At 43.8% G+C, this 17,730-nt stretch overlaps 2 protein-coding genes and 1 pseudogene across 2 annotated transcripts in view; 1 reads left to right on the top strand and 2 right to left on the bottom strand.

Annotated features, from left to right (window-relative positions):
- The window catches only part of LOC140723378 (uncharacterized), a 425,409-nt pseudogene that overhangs the window by 31,151 nt on the left and 376,528 nt on the right, over positions 1 to 17,730 (top strand).
- LOC140723394 (uncharacterized) overlaps positions 1 to 17,730 on the bottom strand; it is a 175,092-nt gene that overhangs the window by 52,830 nt on the left and 104,532 nt on the right. The window contains 2 exon segments of the mRNA XM_073037976.1: positions 5,175 to 5,434; positions 12,362 to 13,160. Coding sequence (XP_072894077.1) covers positions 5,175 to 5,434; positions 12,362 to 13,160 — 1,059 coding nt within the window.
- On the bottom strand, positions 9,318 to 12,366 carry LOC140723381 (uncharacterized). The gene has a single exon (XM_073037962.1). It carries the CDS (start codon positions 12,359 to 12,361, stop codon positions 11,477 to 11,479), a length of 885 nt encoding a protein of 294 aa, XP_072894063.1. The 5' UTR covers positions 12,362 to 12,366; the 3' UTR covers positions 9,318 to 11,476.

The raw sequence follows: 17,730 nt of genomic DNA, 5'->3' as shown, positions 1-17,730 counted from the left end.
TATCTCTGTCTCGGAAGGAGATGATAGCAGAGCAGAATAGAGATCCTGAGATTATAAAATTAAGGGAACAAGCTTTACTAGGTAGTGAAATTGAGAAGGTGTCAGTAGGATATTACTTGGAAAAAGGAGTGTTGATGAGGAAGTGGAGGTCGCCTACAATTCCTGCAAGTGAGGAATGGAATGTTGTTTATCAGGTGGTTGTTCCTAAAGTTTATCGGAATGAGATTTTGACTTTTGCTCATAGTGTGCCTTTAGGTGGACATCAAGGGGTAAGGAAAACTGTGGACAAGATTTTAAAACATTTTTACTGGCCTGGTCTAAGAAAAGATGTGGCGATGTTTTGTAAGATGTGCCATACTTGTCAAATTGTGGGTAAACCAAATCAGGTTACACCAGTAGCTCCATTCCAACCTATTCCAGCATTTGGTGAACCGTTTTCTAAAGTTATTGTAGATTGTGTTGGTCCATTACCAAAGACAAAAACTGGTTATCAGTATTTGTTGACTATCATGTGTACTTCGTCTAGGTTTCCAGAGGCAGTACCACTTAGGAATATAAAAGCTAAAACTGTGACGAAGGCTCTTATAAAATTCTTGACTTATTTTGGATTGCCTAAGGAAATACAAACTGATCAAGGTAGTAATTTTATGTCTGGATTGTTTCAACAGATAGTTTATAAATTGGGAGCTAAGCAAATCATTTCGTCTGCATACCATCCAGAATCGCAAGGTGCCTTGGAGAGGTTTCATTCTACTCTCAAGAATATGATTAGGACATATTGTGTGGAGAATGAAAGTGACTGGGATGAGAGTATAAACTTACTTTTATTTGCAGTAAGGGAATCGGTACAGGAATCTTTAGGTTTTAGTCCATTTGAACTTGTGTTTGGACATAGAGTTAGAGGACCTTTAGCTTTATTGAAGGAACAGTGGATTAGTAAGGAAGTGCATACTAATTTGTTGGACTATGTTTTGAAATTTGAGGACAGGTTACATAAAGCTTGTGACTTAGCCAAGGAAAATTTAAAGTTGGCTCAGGAGAAGATGAAAACTTGGTATGATAAGGAAGCTAGGATGAGGATGTTTAAGCCTGGAGATAAGGTGTTGGTTTTTTTCCCAGTGCAGACAAATCCTTTACAAGCTAGATTTCATGGACCTTATGAAATTGTGTCTAGAATCAATGATGTGGATTATGTAATAAAAACTCCAGATCGTAGAAGGTCAACACAACTTTGCCACATAAATATGATTAAACCATATTTTGAGAAACAATCTGATACTGTGACTGTTGTGGTTAGTGAGAATGAGTTGGATTTAACTCGGAACATGATAGATGATTCATCTGACTTTCATTCTAAATCTAACATTGTTTCTGTTAGGTTACCTAATTCGACTATTTTGGAAAATATGGATGAGAAATTAGCACATTTACAGCTAGAGCAGAAACAACAGATGAATGAATTGATTTTTAAGTATAAGGATTTGTTTCCAGATGTTCCGAGAAGGACTACTATAGCTTCACATGATGTAGATGTTGGAGATGCCAAACCTATTAAACAACATGCATATAGGATGAACATGGAAAAATGTGAACTTGCTGAGAAAGAAATTGAATACATGTTAGAGAATGATATTATTAGACATTCTAACTCGAATTGGAGTTCGCCATGTGTTATGGTGCCAAAACCTGATGGTAGTATTAGGTTTTGTACGGACTATAGGAAGGTGAATGCTGTAACGAAAACAGATGCATATCCAATTCCTAGAGTAGATGATTGTGTAGATAAAGTTGGAAAAGCAAAGTTCCTTACAAAGATTGATTTATTGAAAGGGTATTGGTGTGTTCCATTAACGGATAGAGGTAGAGAGATTTCTGCATTTGTAACTCCATCTGGGTTATATGAGTATAATGTTCTTCCATTTGGGATGAAGAATGCCCCAGGTACTTTTCAGAGGATGATTAATTCTGTGATTCAGGGTTTGAAAGATACTGATGCTTATATTGATGATTTAGTGACAGGAAATGATACTTGGGAAGCACACATTATTGCGGTGGAGAAATTGTTTGAAAAGCTTTCAAAAGCTAACTTGACTATTAATTTAGCCAAGAGTGAATTTGGACATGCTACTGTGACTTACCTTGGTTATGTTGTGGGTCAAGGTAAGGTAGCTCCTGTTCAGGCAAAAGTTCAGGCAATTTTAGAAATTCCCACTCCGACGGGGAAAAAAAACTCTCAGAAGGTTTTTGGGAATGGTAGGATATTATCGAAAATTTTGTAAGAATTTTGCTAATGTTGCCCTTCCATTAACTAACCTTCTACAGAAGAATGTGAAGTTTGTGTGGACGGTGCTTTGCCAGGAAGCATTTGAAAAATTGAACACAATGATATGTGAACAACCTGTGCTTAAGGCACCTGACTTTGAAAAACCGTTTTCATTAGCTGTGGATGCTAGTGATGAAGCTGCGGGAGCAGTATTGATGCAAAGGAATGAGGGTGATGAGGTTGATCATCCGGTAGCATACTTTTCTAAGAAATTTAATAAGCATCAAAGAAACTATTCAACAATAGAGAAAGAATTGTTATCTCTTGTTTTAGCTTTGGAATATTTTGAGGTATATGTTGGTACAACTCAAAAACCACTTATTGTTTACACTGATCATAATCCGTTAGTTTTTCTGAGTAAGATGAAAAACAAAAACAGAAGATTGTTAAATTGGAGTTTGATGTTACAAGAGTACAATATTGTGATAACTCATATTAAAGGTAAAGATAATGTGGTTGCTGATTGTCTATCTCGATGTTGAATGTACAATGTTTTTTTTTGGAGTGGTTTTTTTTATTGTAAGACTCCTACTGTATTGTATATTGTGTATGTTATATAATTTATACCTTTGTTTTTTTGGGGGGTTTTTTTGTAAGTAATTGTTAAAAATCTTTGTTCTTGTCGGACCAAAAATGTTTTTTTTGGAGGGAGGTGTTACGTACCCGTGACACGTGACGGTGGTACTCTTGTCACGTGACTGGGGTTGAAGTTATACTGGACATGAGGTAATGGTGGAGTGATGTCATTTTCCCGCCAGTAGAGGTCATGTGACAGGTTTTTTTCTACAGAGTATAAAAGGGAGACCCACCCTGTCAGGTGGGGCAGTTCGTGGCTGGATTTGCCAAGATGACTTCATGTTGCTGCGTGATTTAATGTGATGACGCAGTTTAGTCAAAAATGAAGTTTTATATAATGCCTGAAGTTTGAAAGGTCAGAGCCAACGGTTTCTTTGCTAATGGAGAGTGAAGAGAAGTTTGGAAAATGGAGATCGAGAAAAATCGATTTTCGATGGATTGATTTCGATCTTGTGTGATCCTCATTCGAAAGGATTTCGTTGATTATTCTCAGTGTTAATCCCTGGGTTGACCAGAAAGGATTTGAGAATAGTGTGGAAGAGGTCAGTACCTTTAACCGTTATATTTAATAAAATTCGACGTGGGAGTTCGACGCTGGGAATCGAAGGACATCGACGTGGAAGAGAATTTAAAATCGCTTTAAAAAGTCTCTCCTTTTAAAAGTACCGTGAGCTTTTGAACTGTCGGCATATTGTTCTAAAGAACTGTTTTCTTTCAGCATATCGCTTTAAACAACTGTGTTCTTTTCAATACTGCTTTAAAGACTGTTTGGAACTGCAACGCTATTAAGAACTGTTTGATCAGCTGCCAGCAGCTGAACTCGGCTCATTGTTTGAGTTTGTTTACTTTTGAGGGGGTTTGTTATCAGTGTTTAATAAACGTGTTATTCGTTATAAAACCCTTCGTCTAACTCATCTATAATTATTGTTGCCTGAATACGTAACAGGAGAAGAAAAAAACTCAGTTGTTTATGGATACCTGCTTTGATAATAAATTAACCTTTGAACTATCCGCTCCGAGCGGGACTTCCCGGTGTCCAAACATTTTCATTCCGATTCCCATTCCCGTTCCGACGTGTCAGCCCATCTTGTGTCAAGATGAGGCCACCTTCAGGGTCCAGGATCACTACCTCATATTTCGTCTATGTACCCCCACCCCCAACCTGATAACATGAATATCGATTTCGCCTTCTGGTGAACAAATCTCCCTCACACCCCTCCCTCCCACTCCCTCTCTTCCTCTCTGACTTTTCACGTCCACTCTGCTGCTTATCACTTCTCTCTGGGTCCACTGCTCCATCCCTTTCTCCTATTCTCCACTCTCCTCTCCTATTAGACTCTATTTTCTTCTGCTCTGGAGCTTTCCCACCTACCTGGCTTCACCTGTCACCTTCCAGCGAGACATTTCCTCGCCCGCCCCGATTTTATTCAGATATTTCCCCCATTCCATCTCAGTCCTGAAGGAGGGTTCAACTGGAAACGTCGACTATTGACTCTTTCCGATAGATGCTGCCCGGCCTGCTGAGTTCCGCCGGAATTTTGTTTGTGTTGCTCTGAATTTCCAGCATCTGCAGACTTTGTCGTGTTTGTGATTTACCACAAAAATACAACTGCAGATGCTGTGGATCAAAGAATACGTACACGAAGCCCAGTAATAGAGATAGGGGAGGGGGAAGGTCTAGAGGTGCCAGGTTGCTCCTCCAACCTGAGTTTGGCCTCATGCTGGCAGTAGAGGAGGCCATGTATGGACATTGGGGGATCGCTTCTTCGAGCACCTCCGCTCCATCCGTCCTAATAGACAGGACCTCCCGGTTGCCACCCACTTCAACTCGGCCTCTCATTCCCATCTAGATATGTCCATACATGTCCTCCTCTACTGCCATGATGACGCCAAACTCAGGTTGGAGGAGCAACACCTCATCTACTGTCAGGGTAGCCTCCAGCCTGGTGCTATGAACATTGAATTCTCCAATTTCAGTTAATTCCCTCCCCCTCTCCCTATCCCAGGACCCTCTCTGCCTCTCTCCCCTTTCAACTTTCTGCTCCTTTATCTCCACAGTTCTTCCATGCTTATCCCCACCCCCCTTTATCTTTCCTCTGATTGGTTCTCCACCTGGCGCCTCTAGCCCTTCCCCCTCCCCTATCTCTATTACTGGGCTTCGGCCCTCTCTTCCCCCCCCATTCCTGATGAAGGGTCTCGGCCCGAAACGTTGGCTACTCTTTTCTCACGGATGCTGAGTACTTACAGCGTTGTGTACGTATTATTTGTGATTTACCTCTCCGGTGCCCCTCCGCCTCGGGCCACTGGTGGGGCTGTGCAGACCTCTGTCCACCGGTCTTGCTTCGGAGTACCTCCTGCTAAACGCAGGCGCGGCGTTTCTCCTATTCGGGCAGCGGTGAGTAAGGGGCTGATCCCGGGGTTGTGTAAATCGGGTTCGGCTGCAGAGGGAAAGGCCTGGGATCGAGCTCTGCCGGACGTCTGGGAGCTCCGGGCTCTCCAGTCCCGCAGTCCCGGTTTTAGCTTTGCGCCCGAACCCTGTGGGATCGGTAAGTTGTGGTTCCCCGAGCCGGAAGGATGCTTGGAACGAAGGGGATCTGTCTGTGTGTGTGGATAGAGCTGATAGGTGGATGTATTAGTGTGGGGTGAGTGGTCGGCTGAGGGGTGTGGGAGCAGAGTGATGATCGGACGTTCTGTAACCCGAGGAAGAGAGGTCCCGGGACAAAATAAGTTGTTAACTGGGGAGAATCTGGGCAATTGGATGAGTCAGTTGGCGTGTCCTTTCAGGAAGCAGCAATTCTCTGTTCATGTTAATTACTGTGTAATGTTGCTGTTAACATTGTGTTTGTTACAAAGCCCCAGAGTCTGGGAGCCCATGGGCTGCGACTGCAGATTGGGAAGCGGGAGGGGAGGGGGGAGGTCAGTGACCTTTGCATCAGAGGAGGACACGGGGTTGCACAGATGGTTCGGATTTAGTGGGACAGCCGGTGTTTGCAAAGGGAGAGAGAGTTTTAACCAGCACAGCATGGTCAGAGGTGGAGGGGTACAGGAGCTGTCTGACAGATCGTTCTACAGTAATTGTATTTTTATATAATCTCACAGACGGTGACTGAGGAAGGAGCTTGTTGATGGAGGGTACCCGGAGGTGAGCAGGTCAGTCACGGTATCAGGAGAGTGACAGTGATGTGATTTCCTGTGTCACGGGTACAGACAGTCGTCTCAAGTGAGGAGTTTGTGTGGAGATGCAGCTTCCCTAGAGGTGGAGGAAAGAGGACACACCAACAGGTGGAACCAGCTGTGGGAAGACACGGTTTGTCAGGTCTGACGACGAGCTGAATGTACCATAACCTTCAGACTGAATCAGAAAACCATTCTTAGGGTATTTGAAATGACAGACGCAGGGGAGATGTGATCCCATGTCTCCATCAGACCCTCAGTGAGATGGTTCCAGTTATAACATGCAGGGATGAAAGCACAGTGTTTGGAGTCTGATTTAATCACCGATTCTGACACAGTGAGGTTAGTTTTGCTGTAGGGTGACAACATTAACGAAAGAAAACACAGGAATTTCACCAATTGCCAGTTGTTCAGCAGACGTGATCAATTGGTATATTACCTTGACAGAAACAGATATTCCCAGTGGTGACAAAGGGGTTCAGTCTGGTTTATTTCAGGTTGGAGAGGGTGTGGAGTTTTGAAATCAATGCCTTGCGGTGCAACCATCGTTAATTTAGCATGTCCGGAGTGGTGGATCACACAGCACGGAAACAGGCCTTTGGCCGGCCATACCTGTTCTGACCATCCACTCACTGTCTACACTGGTCCCATTTATCAGCACTTGGTTCACAGCCGACTGTATCTCGGCAGTTTCAATGCTCATCCTCTTCGTAAATGTTGTGAAGGGACCTGCCTCCACCACCACCTCGGGCAGTGTGTTCCAGATTTCAGCTACCCTCTGAGTGAGAAATCTCCTCCTCAGATCCCTCTAAACCTCTTCATCCTCTGCTTAAATCCATGCCCTCTGATCGGTGACACCTCTGTCCCAGGATCGGGGCCGATATGGGCATCAGGGAGGCCTTTGATAAGGTTCACATGGTAAGTTGCTGTGGAAAGTCAGATCACACGGGATCCAGGGAGAGCTGGCTCACTGGATGCACAGTTGTCTTGATGGTAGGAAGCAGAGAGTGATGGTGGGAGGCTGTTTATTGGACTCGAGGACCGGGCCTAGTGAGGTTCCCCAGGGTTACACCCCATTGCTCTCATTACCCATTGATATTTAATGATATTTGCATTTGCACAGTTTGTTGAATTCTATGCTCCACTTGATCTTTCATTGATCCTGTTACTATTCTATAGATTTGCTAAGTGTTCCTGTAGGAAAAACTATCTCAGGGTTGTATGTGGTGACATATATGTACTCTGATAATAACATTTACTTTGAACATCAACCACTGCTACTTGTCATCTGGATCAGTAATTTGGTTAAGAATGTACAGGGTAAGGAAAGTAGGTTTGCAGCAAGTTCAAACAATTACTTTTTCTGAAAGATATTAAGTATAAACACTCCACTTTGTTTCCCTCTCCACACTCAACCACCCCCTCCCCCTTACTGTCTTCCCTCTCTGCCCCGTCCTCGCTCTCACCCTGACATTGGACATACGTTCAGGGTGAAAGTGAATTATTTCTGGGGAATCTGAAGGGGGATTCTTCACTCAGAGGTTGGTGAGAGTGTGGAATGAGCTGCCAGTGGAAGTGGAGAATTTGGGTTCGATTTAGACACTAAAGAGGAATTTGGGTGAGGACATGGATGGGAGGTGTATGGAGGCTCGGGTGCAGTTAGTTGGAACTAAGCAGTAACAACAAAAACAGATCAGCATGGACTAGAAGGGCAAAAAGGCCTGTTTCAGTGCTGCTGCTGCTCTCTGTGCCTCTAACAATATTCTCATTTGTAATTTCCACAATCAGTACTTTGCTGCTTCTGACTGAACCCCGAAATTTACTCAAACAATAACTGAAAGACTCTTGGCTGGCTACAAAAAGTATTCACAAGCTGTGATACTTGCCAAAGGGGATGTTACTCTGTACTGATCAAGCAGGGTGCCCAAACTTTTGTTTCTGGCCCTTTTCCTTTTTGGTTATTTTGAAATTGTAAAAGATGGAAATAAAAATGTAATCTTGCTTAAAATATTAAAGAAATGTGTCATCTTTAACTATGCCTTTTGTAATCAGGTCATCTTTTAATCACTTAACTATTCACAGTAACAGAAATTTTGACCAGGGGTGCCTAAACTTTTGCATGCCACTGTGTATATCCTGTGCCTTCCAAACTGCTTCCAAAAATTCCAGCCATTGCTGCTCTGTTTTCGTCCATGCCCACGTTTTTTTTAGATCAATTTTGACCGATTTTTCTCTCAGGCCTCTCTAATTCTCTTTGTTCCACATCGACTTTAGCTTCTCCTTCACTAATGTCAGGGTGGATTTGATCATATTAAATTCACTTGCCCCTAAGTGTTCTTTGGACTTTAGTGACCTAATTAATTCTGGTTCATTACAACACCCAATGCAGAATAGCTGATCCCCAACTGGGCTCAAACATGAGCTGCTCGAAAAAAGCATCTTGTAGGCTTTCTAGGAAATTCCTCCTCTTGAGACCAACACCATCCTAATTTTCCGAATCACCTGCATGACAATCCCCATGACTATCCTAACATTACACTTTTGGCAAGAGTTCTCTATCTCCCATTGTAATTTGTGGACCACATACTTACTACTGTTTGAGGGTCTCGAAACAATTCCCATCAGGGATTTTGTTTTACATGTGCTCTTCCTTAATTCTACCCACTGATATTCTACATCTTCCAACCCTGTGCCACCTCTTTCTCATGTTTTTATTTAATATTTTACCAACAGAGCTACACGACTTGTAGCTTCAAGAAAAATAAGTATCTGGGAAACAAGAGGACCTGCAGATGCTAGAAATCTAGAGAACTACACACAAAGTGCTGGAGGAGCTCAGCATGTCAGGCAGCATCTATGGATGGGAATCAACATTTCGGGCCAAGACCCTTCACCGGGACTCTTGATACCCACATACCTGGAATATCAACAAGCAAAGACAATAGAAAATAGTGTGAAATAGGGAGAACTTTTGACAAAATTTAGTTTGAGGCTTAAGAAAACCTGCCAAACAGAGCTCAATAATTAACAAATACAACAAAGGCAATAAACACTTTCATCAATACAGACATTGACTTTTTAAAAATAAAAAAATATCTTAGTCCCACTTCAATCAGTAAAATTTACAAAGATAAATAAGAACTTTAGAAAACTTCAGAAAAGATTACTTACACTCAAACAGTACCTTAGACAGGAGGAAGAGGAATAACACGAATGAGAAAAAAAATCACACAACAGTCAGATAAAACTTTTAAGTATATATTTTCTTCAAAAGTAAACAGGATTCAGCACTCCAAGTGTGTATATGCAATTGTGCTAAGAAGACCAGAAAACTTAAATGAGAGGCCAACTCAGAAAAATGAATAATCAATATGGAAGAAAACATTAACAAATGGAATGAGAATGACCCTCCATGGGAGACATCCCAACGATCTGAGCAGACTAGATGGTGACAAGGAAGCATCGAGCACCTGACTGAGAGTTGGACACCTCTTCCCAGAAACAGAGGGATTCCTTGCAGGAATACAGGACAAGCTGGTTAACAAAAAAACTCACAAATACATACAATACAAACAAACAAGGCAATAAATGCAGAAAATGCCAAGAGAAACCAGACACAATCCAACACATTCCAGGATCCTGCAGCAGTTTAACTCAATCTGATTACTTATGCAGGTACAATCAAGTGGCAAATATCATTTACCAAAATCTTGCTTTAAAACACAAACTCATGAATGACCTCCATCACCTCATTAAGGCACCATAAATTGAAGCCATATCCAGTTAGGGACATAATCTCACAAGTTATATTATAATCAATACATTATAACAGACAAGTTAATCTAAAATAACTATCTGGATATAATATTACAGGATAAACAAGCAGGAACAACTGCTTCAATAGATATCACCATTCTCAACACACACGTGCCTCAACAAATGGGGAATCTCACAACAGGCATTGTCTGTGTAGGCAGTCAGACAACTGAATTATTTTCCGTCAAATGAGCTTCCAAATCTTGCTATTCTGTCATTCGTTTCCACGCCCCGCTGCTGATTCTCTTCTCCTCATCATACATTCTTATCCCGACCATTGTCCAGAGCCCCAAACTCTGCTCTGTGCGGACCTGCCTCTGGTTTCTGACCCTGCTTCGTTGAACATCCAATGGATGGTTTCCCATTCTGCTTTCAGTCTTTAGAGGAGAGTGGTGTTTTCTAACAACCCTTTAGAAGCAGGGAAAATGGCCCAAAATATGGAAATGAGCCCTGAATAAGGAGGTTAACACCCAATGTCATTCTTCGTCAGCCCAGAGATTTGAGGGGTGAAGAACATCTTAGACAGAACTGCAATCGCTGCGACTTCTTCAGTCAGTAGAAAAATTAAGGGAAACCTCTTCACCCACAGCATGGTGACTGTTTGGACAGCAGGAGATGAACAACAGGGGAGGATTTAAAAGGACTGTCAAGGAACAGAATCACTGGCAGGGTCCAGCTGGCCTGAGTACACTAGTTGTGTTGTAAACTCACAGAGTTCCAAAGACAGAGTTTAAAATAGAACTGATTTATTTGTCTCAGACCCAGAATATTAAACTCCAGTCCCATTAAGGGTAAATATGCAGCAGAAGAAACTCCTCCCATGCCCAGTGACCAGGGTGCAGAACTGGGTGTGGTGAGCAGCAGCAATAATTGCAGAGTTCAGCACCGACAGTCAGTCTTGAAGTAGAATTCAGCAATGGTGATGGAGAAATATCCAGCAAGCAGCTTATTGAAACTTCCTCCCCAGTGTGAACCTGGCGGTGAGTCACAAGCATAACATGCTGTAAGATTTCACTGCTAACGTAATGGCCTCTATGCAATGTTTCACTGCTGAGGTAATTGTTTCTCTGTAGCAGCAATATTTAGGTTATGACTAGAGATAACAGGGTTTGGGAATGCGGGGCTATCCAATGGCAGAAATGTTGTTCTTTCCTGTGAGTCTGGAAGAGAGAATTTCACCACCATTTGCTGGGGAGAGATGAGAAGACGTGAATGGAGAGAGTGGGCCCTTTTTCTTTCTTTTTGTTTTCTTTACTAACCCTATAGTCAAAGTAAGAATTATAAATCTCAATTGATTAATCACATATTGTGTACAGTTTGTTATTTCAGTGTTCTGATTTGGAACGGGACACATCATGAAGCATCCACCCGAATGAGATTTCTTAAGTTAGCTGGGCTGGGGAGCTATCACTCCAAAAGTTCAGCTGCTAGCCAAAGTGAGAGTTGCATAAGGTTAGATGACTGAGTGAATCGCTTCCCACATTCACAGCAGGTGAACAGCCTCTCCCCAGTGTGAACTCAATGATGCACATTCAGTTGATTTGGTTGAGAGAATCTTATGCAAAACTCTGAGCAGGAGATCAGCCTCTATCCAGTGTGAACTTGCTGGTGTCTCTCCAGTTGAGATGACGAAGTGAATCCCTTCCCACAGTCTGAACAGGTGATTCGCCTCTCCCTAGTGTGAACTGAACGGTGTGTTTGTAGGGTGGATGACCGAGTGAATCCCTTCCCACAGTCTGAGCAGGTGAACGGCCTCTCCCCAGTGTGATTTCGCTGATGTACTTTCAGTGTAGATGACCGAATGAATCCCTTCCCACACACTGAGCAGGTGAACGGCCTCTCCCCAGTGTGAACTCGCTGATGTACCTTCAGTTCGGATGACTCAGTGAATCCATTCCCACAGACAGAGCAAGTGAATGGCCTCTCTCCAGTGTGAATTTGCTGATGTCTACTCAGTTTAGATGACCAAGTGAATCCCTTCCCACAGACTGAGCAGGTGAATGGCCATTTCCCTGTGTGGGCTGACTGGTGTCTCTGCAGGTGAGATGACCAATTGAATCCCTTCCCACAGACAGAGCAGGTGAATGGCCTCTCCCCGGTGTGAACTCGCTGATGTACCTTCAGTTGAACTGACTGAGTGAATCCCTTCCCACAGTCCGAGCAGGTGAATGGCCACTCCCCAGTATGAACTGACTGGTGACTCAGTAGCTGGGATGACAGTGTGAATCGCTTCCCACAGTCTGAGCAGGCAAACGGCCGCTCCCCAGTGTGAACTTGCTGATGTAACTTCAGTTCGGATGAGCAAGTGAATCCCTTCCCACAGTCTAAGCAGGTGAACGGCCGCTCCACAGTGTGAACTCGCTGGTGAGCCATTAGGTTGGATGAGCAAGTAAATCCCCTCCCACAGACTGAGCAAGTGAATGGCCTTTCTCCAGTATGAACTCTCTGATGTCTCTTCAGATTAGATGACATAGTGAATCCCTTCCCAGTCTGAGCAGGTAAATGGCCTCTCTCCAGTGTGAAATCTCTGATGTGCTTTCAATTCAGAAGACCAGTTGAATCCCTTCCCACAGTATGAACAGGTGAACGGCCACTCCCCGGTGTGAACTCGCTGATGAACCTTCAGTTCGGATGAGCAAGTGAATTCCTTCCCACAGTCCGAGCAAATGAATGGCCTCTCCCCAGTGTGAACTCGCTGGTGAATCTTTAGCTTTGCTGACTGAGTGAATCCCTTCCCACAGTCTGAGCAGATGAATGGCCTTTCTCTAGTGTGAACTCGCTGATGGACCTTCAGTTCGGATGAGCAAGTGAATCCTTTCCCACAGTCCGAGCAGGTGAATGGCCGCTCCCCAGTGTGAACTCGCTGGTGTGCCTTTAGTTGGGATGAGCAAGTAAATCCCCTCCCACAGTCTGAGCAGGTGAACGGCCTCTCTCCAGTATGAACTCTCTGATGTATCTTCAGATTAGATGACATAGTGAATCCCTTCCCACAGTCTGAGCAGGTGAATGGCCTCTCTCCAGTGTGAAATCGCTGATGTACCTTCAGGTGAGATGACCAGCTGAATCCCTTCCCACAGTCTGAGCAGGTGAACGGCTTCTCCCCAGTGTGAACACGCTGATGTAATTTCAGTTTAGATGAGCAAGTGAATCCTTTTCCACAGTCCGAGCAGGTGAACGGCCTCTCACCGGTGTGAACTCGCTGGTGAGCCATTAGGTCAGATGACCTAGTGAATGCTTCCCCAAAATTCAACAGATGACCAGCCTCTGCCCACTATGAACTGACTTGCGTGTGCACAAGTGGGAAGACTGACTGAATCCCTTCTCACCCACAAAACAGGTGAATGGCCTTTCCCAGTGTGAACTTGCTGATGTACCTTCAGTTGAGAAGGCCGAGTGATTCCATTTCCACTGTCTGAGCAGATGAATCGTTCCACCCTGTGCAAAATGACGGGTGCGCCAGTCGGTCAGATGATTCAGTGAATCCCTCCCCACAGTCTGAACAGGAAGGATGATCGAGTGAATCCCTTGCTCCACTTCTTAAATATCTGGACAGAGATAGCAAAACTGGTGTGTTGAGCTCCAGATTCCTGTACACAAATTCCTTGCCATTTTTGACCTGTAAAAAGATTTACAATATCTGTCAATGGGTGCAGGACAACATTTCAGATGAGTTCACATAAGTTGTCAAGGTGTGATCTGGCATCACACTGTTACAGTGAAGTTCAACCCAAGTTGGAGAGAGAAATCACCTTCTAACTGGGCACAGTGCTGGTATCTGGAATGACCATCAAACTCTCTGATGCTCTTCCTGTCTCTATAAGAATGGGGCATTTCTGCCATCTCCAACCTGTGACCTGGCTCAGTTTGACTCTCTCCATTGATATTATTCCCTGTTCCCACTGAGCTGCATGGGTTCATGACCACACAGTAACTGAAACACTCTCACACAAATAGCTGGCAGTGTAGTGCATGCACCCACCACTCTCTGGGTAAAAAACTTACCCCTGGCATCCCCTCGGTATCTATTTCCAAGCACCTTAAAACTATGTCCTCTCGTGTTAGACATTTCAGTCCTGCGAATAAAACCTCTGGCTATCCACACGATCAATGCCCCTCATCATCTTATACACCTAAAAAATGCACTAAACATAGACAAGGTCATTAAACATTGCATGAGGATTTGTTGGAAGTATACAGAATTATGAGGGTACAGATAGCGTAAAGGCAAGCAGCTTTTTCCACTGAGGTTGTGTGGGATGACAACCGAGGTCATGGGTAAGTGGGGAAGGTGAAAATTTAACGGGAACATGTGGAAAAGCTCTTTACTGAAATGGTCGTGAGAGTGTGGAATGAGATGTCAGCACAAGGGGTTCATGTGGGCTCAGTTTCACCATTTGAAAGAAGTTTGGATGGGAGCCTGGATGGTAGGGGTATGGAGGGCGATGGTCCCAGTCAGGTAGTTGCAATAGATACCTTAAATGTTTTTTTTAGCATTGACTAGATGGGCCAAATAGCCTGTTTCCGTACTGAACTCCTCCATGTTTCTGTGACAGAGAAGCTGGCCAAACTTGTTTGGAAAGGAAAAGGTAGGAGTGATCGATATCTGAGGTCTGAACAACATCTGACTGGTGTCAAGAAAACAAACTCTCCCTCATTGTCACAAAAACAAAGGAGCTGATTGTGTACTACAGGAGGAATGGAGACAGGCGAACCCCTATTGGCATCAATGGATCTGGGGTTGAGAGGGTGAACAGCTTTAAGATCCTCAGCATAAACATCACCAAGGATCTCAAATGCTCCGTACATACCGGCTGTGTTGTGAAAAGAGCACAGCAGCACCTCTTTCAGCTCAGATGGTTGAAGTTGCTTGTTGTGGGCCCCAAATCCTAAGAACTTTCTACAGCAAGACAATAGAGAGCATGCTGACTGGGTGCAGCACTGCCTGGTATGGGAACTGTACTTCCCTCAATCGCAGGACCCTGCAGAGAGTGGTGCAGACTGCCCAGTGCATCTGTAGATGTGAACTTCTCACTATTCAGGAGATGTACAGAGACAGATGTGTAAAGAGGGCCCAAAGGATATTGGGGACCCAATTCACCACAACCACAAACTGTTCCTACTGCCACCATCCAGGAAACGGTACCACAGCAAAAGGACCAACAGGCTCCAGGACATCATCTTCTACCAGGCCATCAGACTGATTAATTCATGCTGATATAATTGCATGTTGATGTTATATTGACTGTTCTATGTATAAACAATATATTATAAATTACACATTGCACATTTAGATGGAGAGTAACGTAAAGACTTTTACTCCTCATGTGTATGAAGTATGTATGTAATAAAGTCAATTCAATTTGACTCAATTTACCCTCTCCACTATCTGTTCAGTCACTCTGGCTCCCATTCCCCCTACAACTTATTTTAACCACTTCACCCTCTCACCACACTAGCTCCAGCAAGCCTTAATACCAGGATATTAGTCCCCTCCTTGTTCCATTCCCATAACTAATGAATCCCCTAACACTTATTTGACTTTCCACTGCCAGGTAATCCCCCCAACAGTTTCTAAAGTGGTCCACCTGCTGTTGTGTGGGATGTCCGCAAGAGTACTCTTCGATGGCTGTTTAACCTCATTCACCTGCCTGTCACCCAGTTTCCTGCGTCCTGCACCTTGGGTGTAACTCACCTCTCTTCATGTCACATCTATCACCCCCTCTGACTCCCAGCTGATCCAGAATTCAACAATTTCAAGTCCGAGCTCCTTCAAGTGCAGGGCTACAAGCTGCAGCTGGATGCACATCTTGTAGGTGAGGGCATCAGGGACACTGGAAGTCTCTGCACCTTCCCTCCAATACCCCCTCTAATTTCTAATGACCAGTGTGCACATAAATCATGTACTGTGCTTAATTTTACCCAGTGACAACATGTGCACAGTGATTTTTATATAGTGAGGTATTCATTTAAAGAGCTAGGAAATCACTGTTGATAAGAGCTATGATCTCCTCTGGGTTTGATCGAGTTCATCTGCTTTCTCACACAAACTATGTAGCAGGACTGTAACAGGTAATGAAGGACTTTCTTACCAGAGCTTTTGCACATTGTGCATATGTGGTTTACTTGCTAAATTACGCTTTAAAAAGTCAGATTTCCAAATATCACTCCACTTCTTCCCACTTGTAAGTTCTACAGCAACTTTTGCATCGCCACAATACACACAGGTGACACCAGTTTCTAGATTAGACAAAAACATTTCCCCCGAACCCTCCTGATGAATTAAGGATATATTAAATAAAATCATTTTGAACCTATGTAACCTCTGGCTAAAAGAATAATTGGGACTGAATAGGAATATTTGAACCAAAGTAAACACTGTCTTCAGTGGTTAGCTAAGACAGGCTCATTATCAGTTCTCTGTGGCTTGCAGAGTGACATACTGAGCGATGATAATATACACTGTACCCTCATTAGTTGATAACATTATACATTGTACCCTCTTTTGAGTAAAGGGAGGAGGACTCTCTGATAGGACAGGAATAAACATCTGCTTGTAATTAAGTCAGGGCCTTGCAAAGGGAATAACTGATAAGGACTGGATAGTATATCCATCTGTAATTAAAACCTTCAGTCAGCAAACTCTCTTATTTAATTAAGTTTGGAGCCAACAGACTTAGTGGGCGTACCAGTTCAAATAACATCTTGCAATAGGAATGTATGGGGCTTACTATGTATAAATATATGGCTGTAACCTGACTAAATCAGTCCACTAGTCAGATGGTGGCAGTGCTTACATGCCTTCCCTTTGACAAATGGGTCTCAAACTCCTGCTGGAAAATGAACTGTGGTGACGATAAGAAGCTGGTCTCCCGAGTTTTATTCAACTTCAACATTTGGAGTCACAAACACGATCCCAATATAGGGAGTGCTGAGCAGATGGGCTGAATGAAGATGTAAAGTGGAACAGTATATTATCAGCATGTTGGAGGAATAATACATGTGACAAAGGGATAGAGGTCTGTACTGCAGAAGGAACGCCAAAGGTTGGGAGACGCTAAAAGCGGAGCGTGAATGGGTGGATGGGCACTAAAAAACGAGAGCAGGAAAAACAACGTAAGCAAACCAAGGCCGGCCCAGATAGGAGAGAAGGGCAGGAATATCAGTCTGAAGTTCGAACTGATAGGGACACAAGGGATCCCAAACCCATGTCTGTCATATCGACCCTGTTTGAGGACAGTGACCATGATGAGGAGTGGGCACTCACCGTACCTCTCCTACCTTACCAGGGGCCAAGTTCACCCAGTGCTCCCGAACCCCAATCCTCCCAGTACCCAGATACGGTGGCCACTCAGGTAAAACAGCGGCATAGGGAAGGGATGTCACTACATCCTGAGATCCAGAAAGGGAATACCCAGGATTATTCCGAGACAGGGAGGGAAGAATCCAATAAATCCCCAGAGTTAGTGACTCCACAAAGACAATTCCCACATGAATGCTGCCCAATCCACGAGCAGGAGGAGGGACAGCGCTCAGTGATTCCTGTGTATGCACCCTGGAAGCCTCAAGAAATGATAATGATCATGAATCAGGCCCCAGGTAGAAAAGAAAAAGCAGCACAGTTTGCTCAGTGTGTCCACAGTACTACACTAATGTTTAACATGACCCCGCAAGATTTATTCAGTCTCTGCTGCATGATTCTCTCAGCTGCTGAGGGGAGGAAATGGAAGGCAGAATTGAGAGACCAAACCTATCAGGAGTTACAGGCGGGAAACCATAATGAGAATGAACAGACAGACCAGATTATTCAAGCCCTGGAAAGGGCTCTCCAGCAACCTGTAAAC

The sequence above is a fragment of the Hemitrygon akajei genome, unplaced genomic scaffold, assembly GCF_048418815.1.
Source record: "Hemitrygon akajei unplaced genomic scaffold, sHemAka1.3 Scf000111, whole genome shotgun sequence".
Classification (NCBI taxonomy): domain Eukaryota; kingdom Metazoa; phylum Chordata; class Chondrichthyes; order Myliobatiformes; family Dasyatidae; genus Hemitrygon; species Hemitrygon akajei.
The sequence above is the reverse complement of the archived record's forward strand: the minus strand, read 5'-3'. Positions and strand labels throughout refer to the sequence as shown.

Excerpts from the sequence above, each read along its gene's own strand:
- LOC140723381 (XM_073037962.1), bottom strand. The coding sequence starts at position 12,361 with ATGTCATCTAATCTGAAGAGACATCAGAGAGTTCATACTGGAGAAAGG.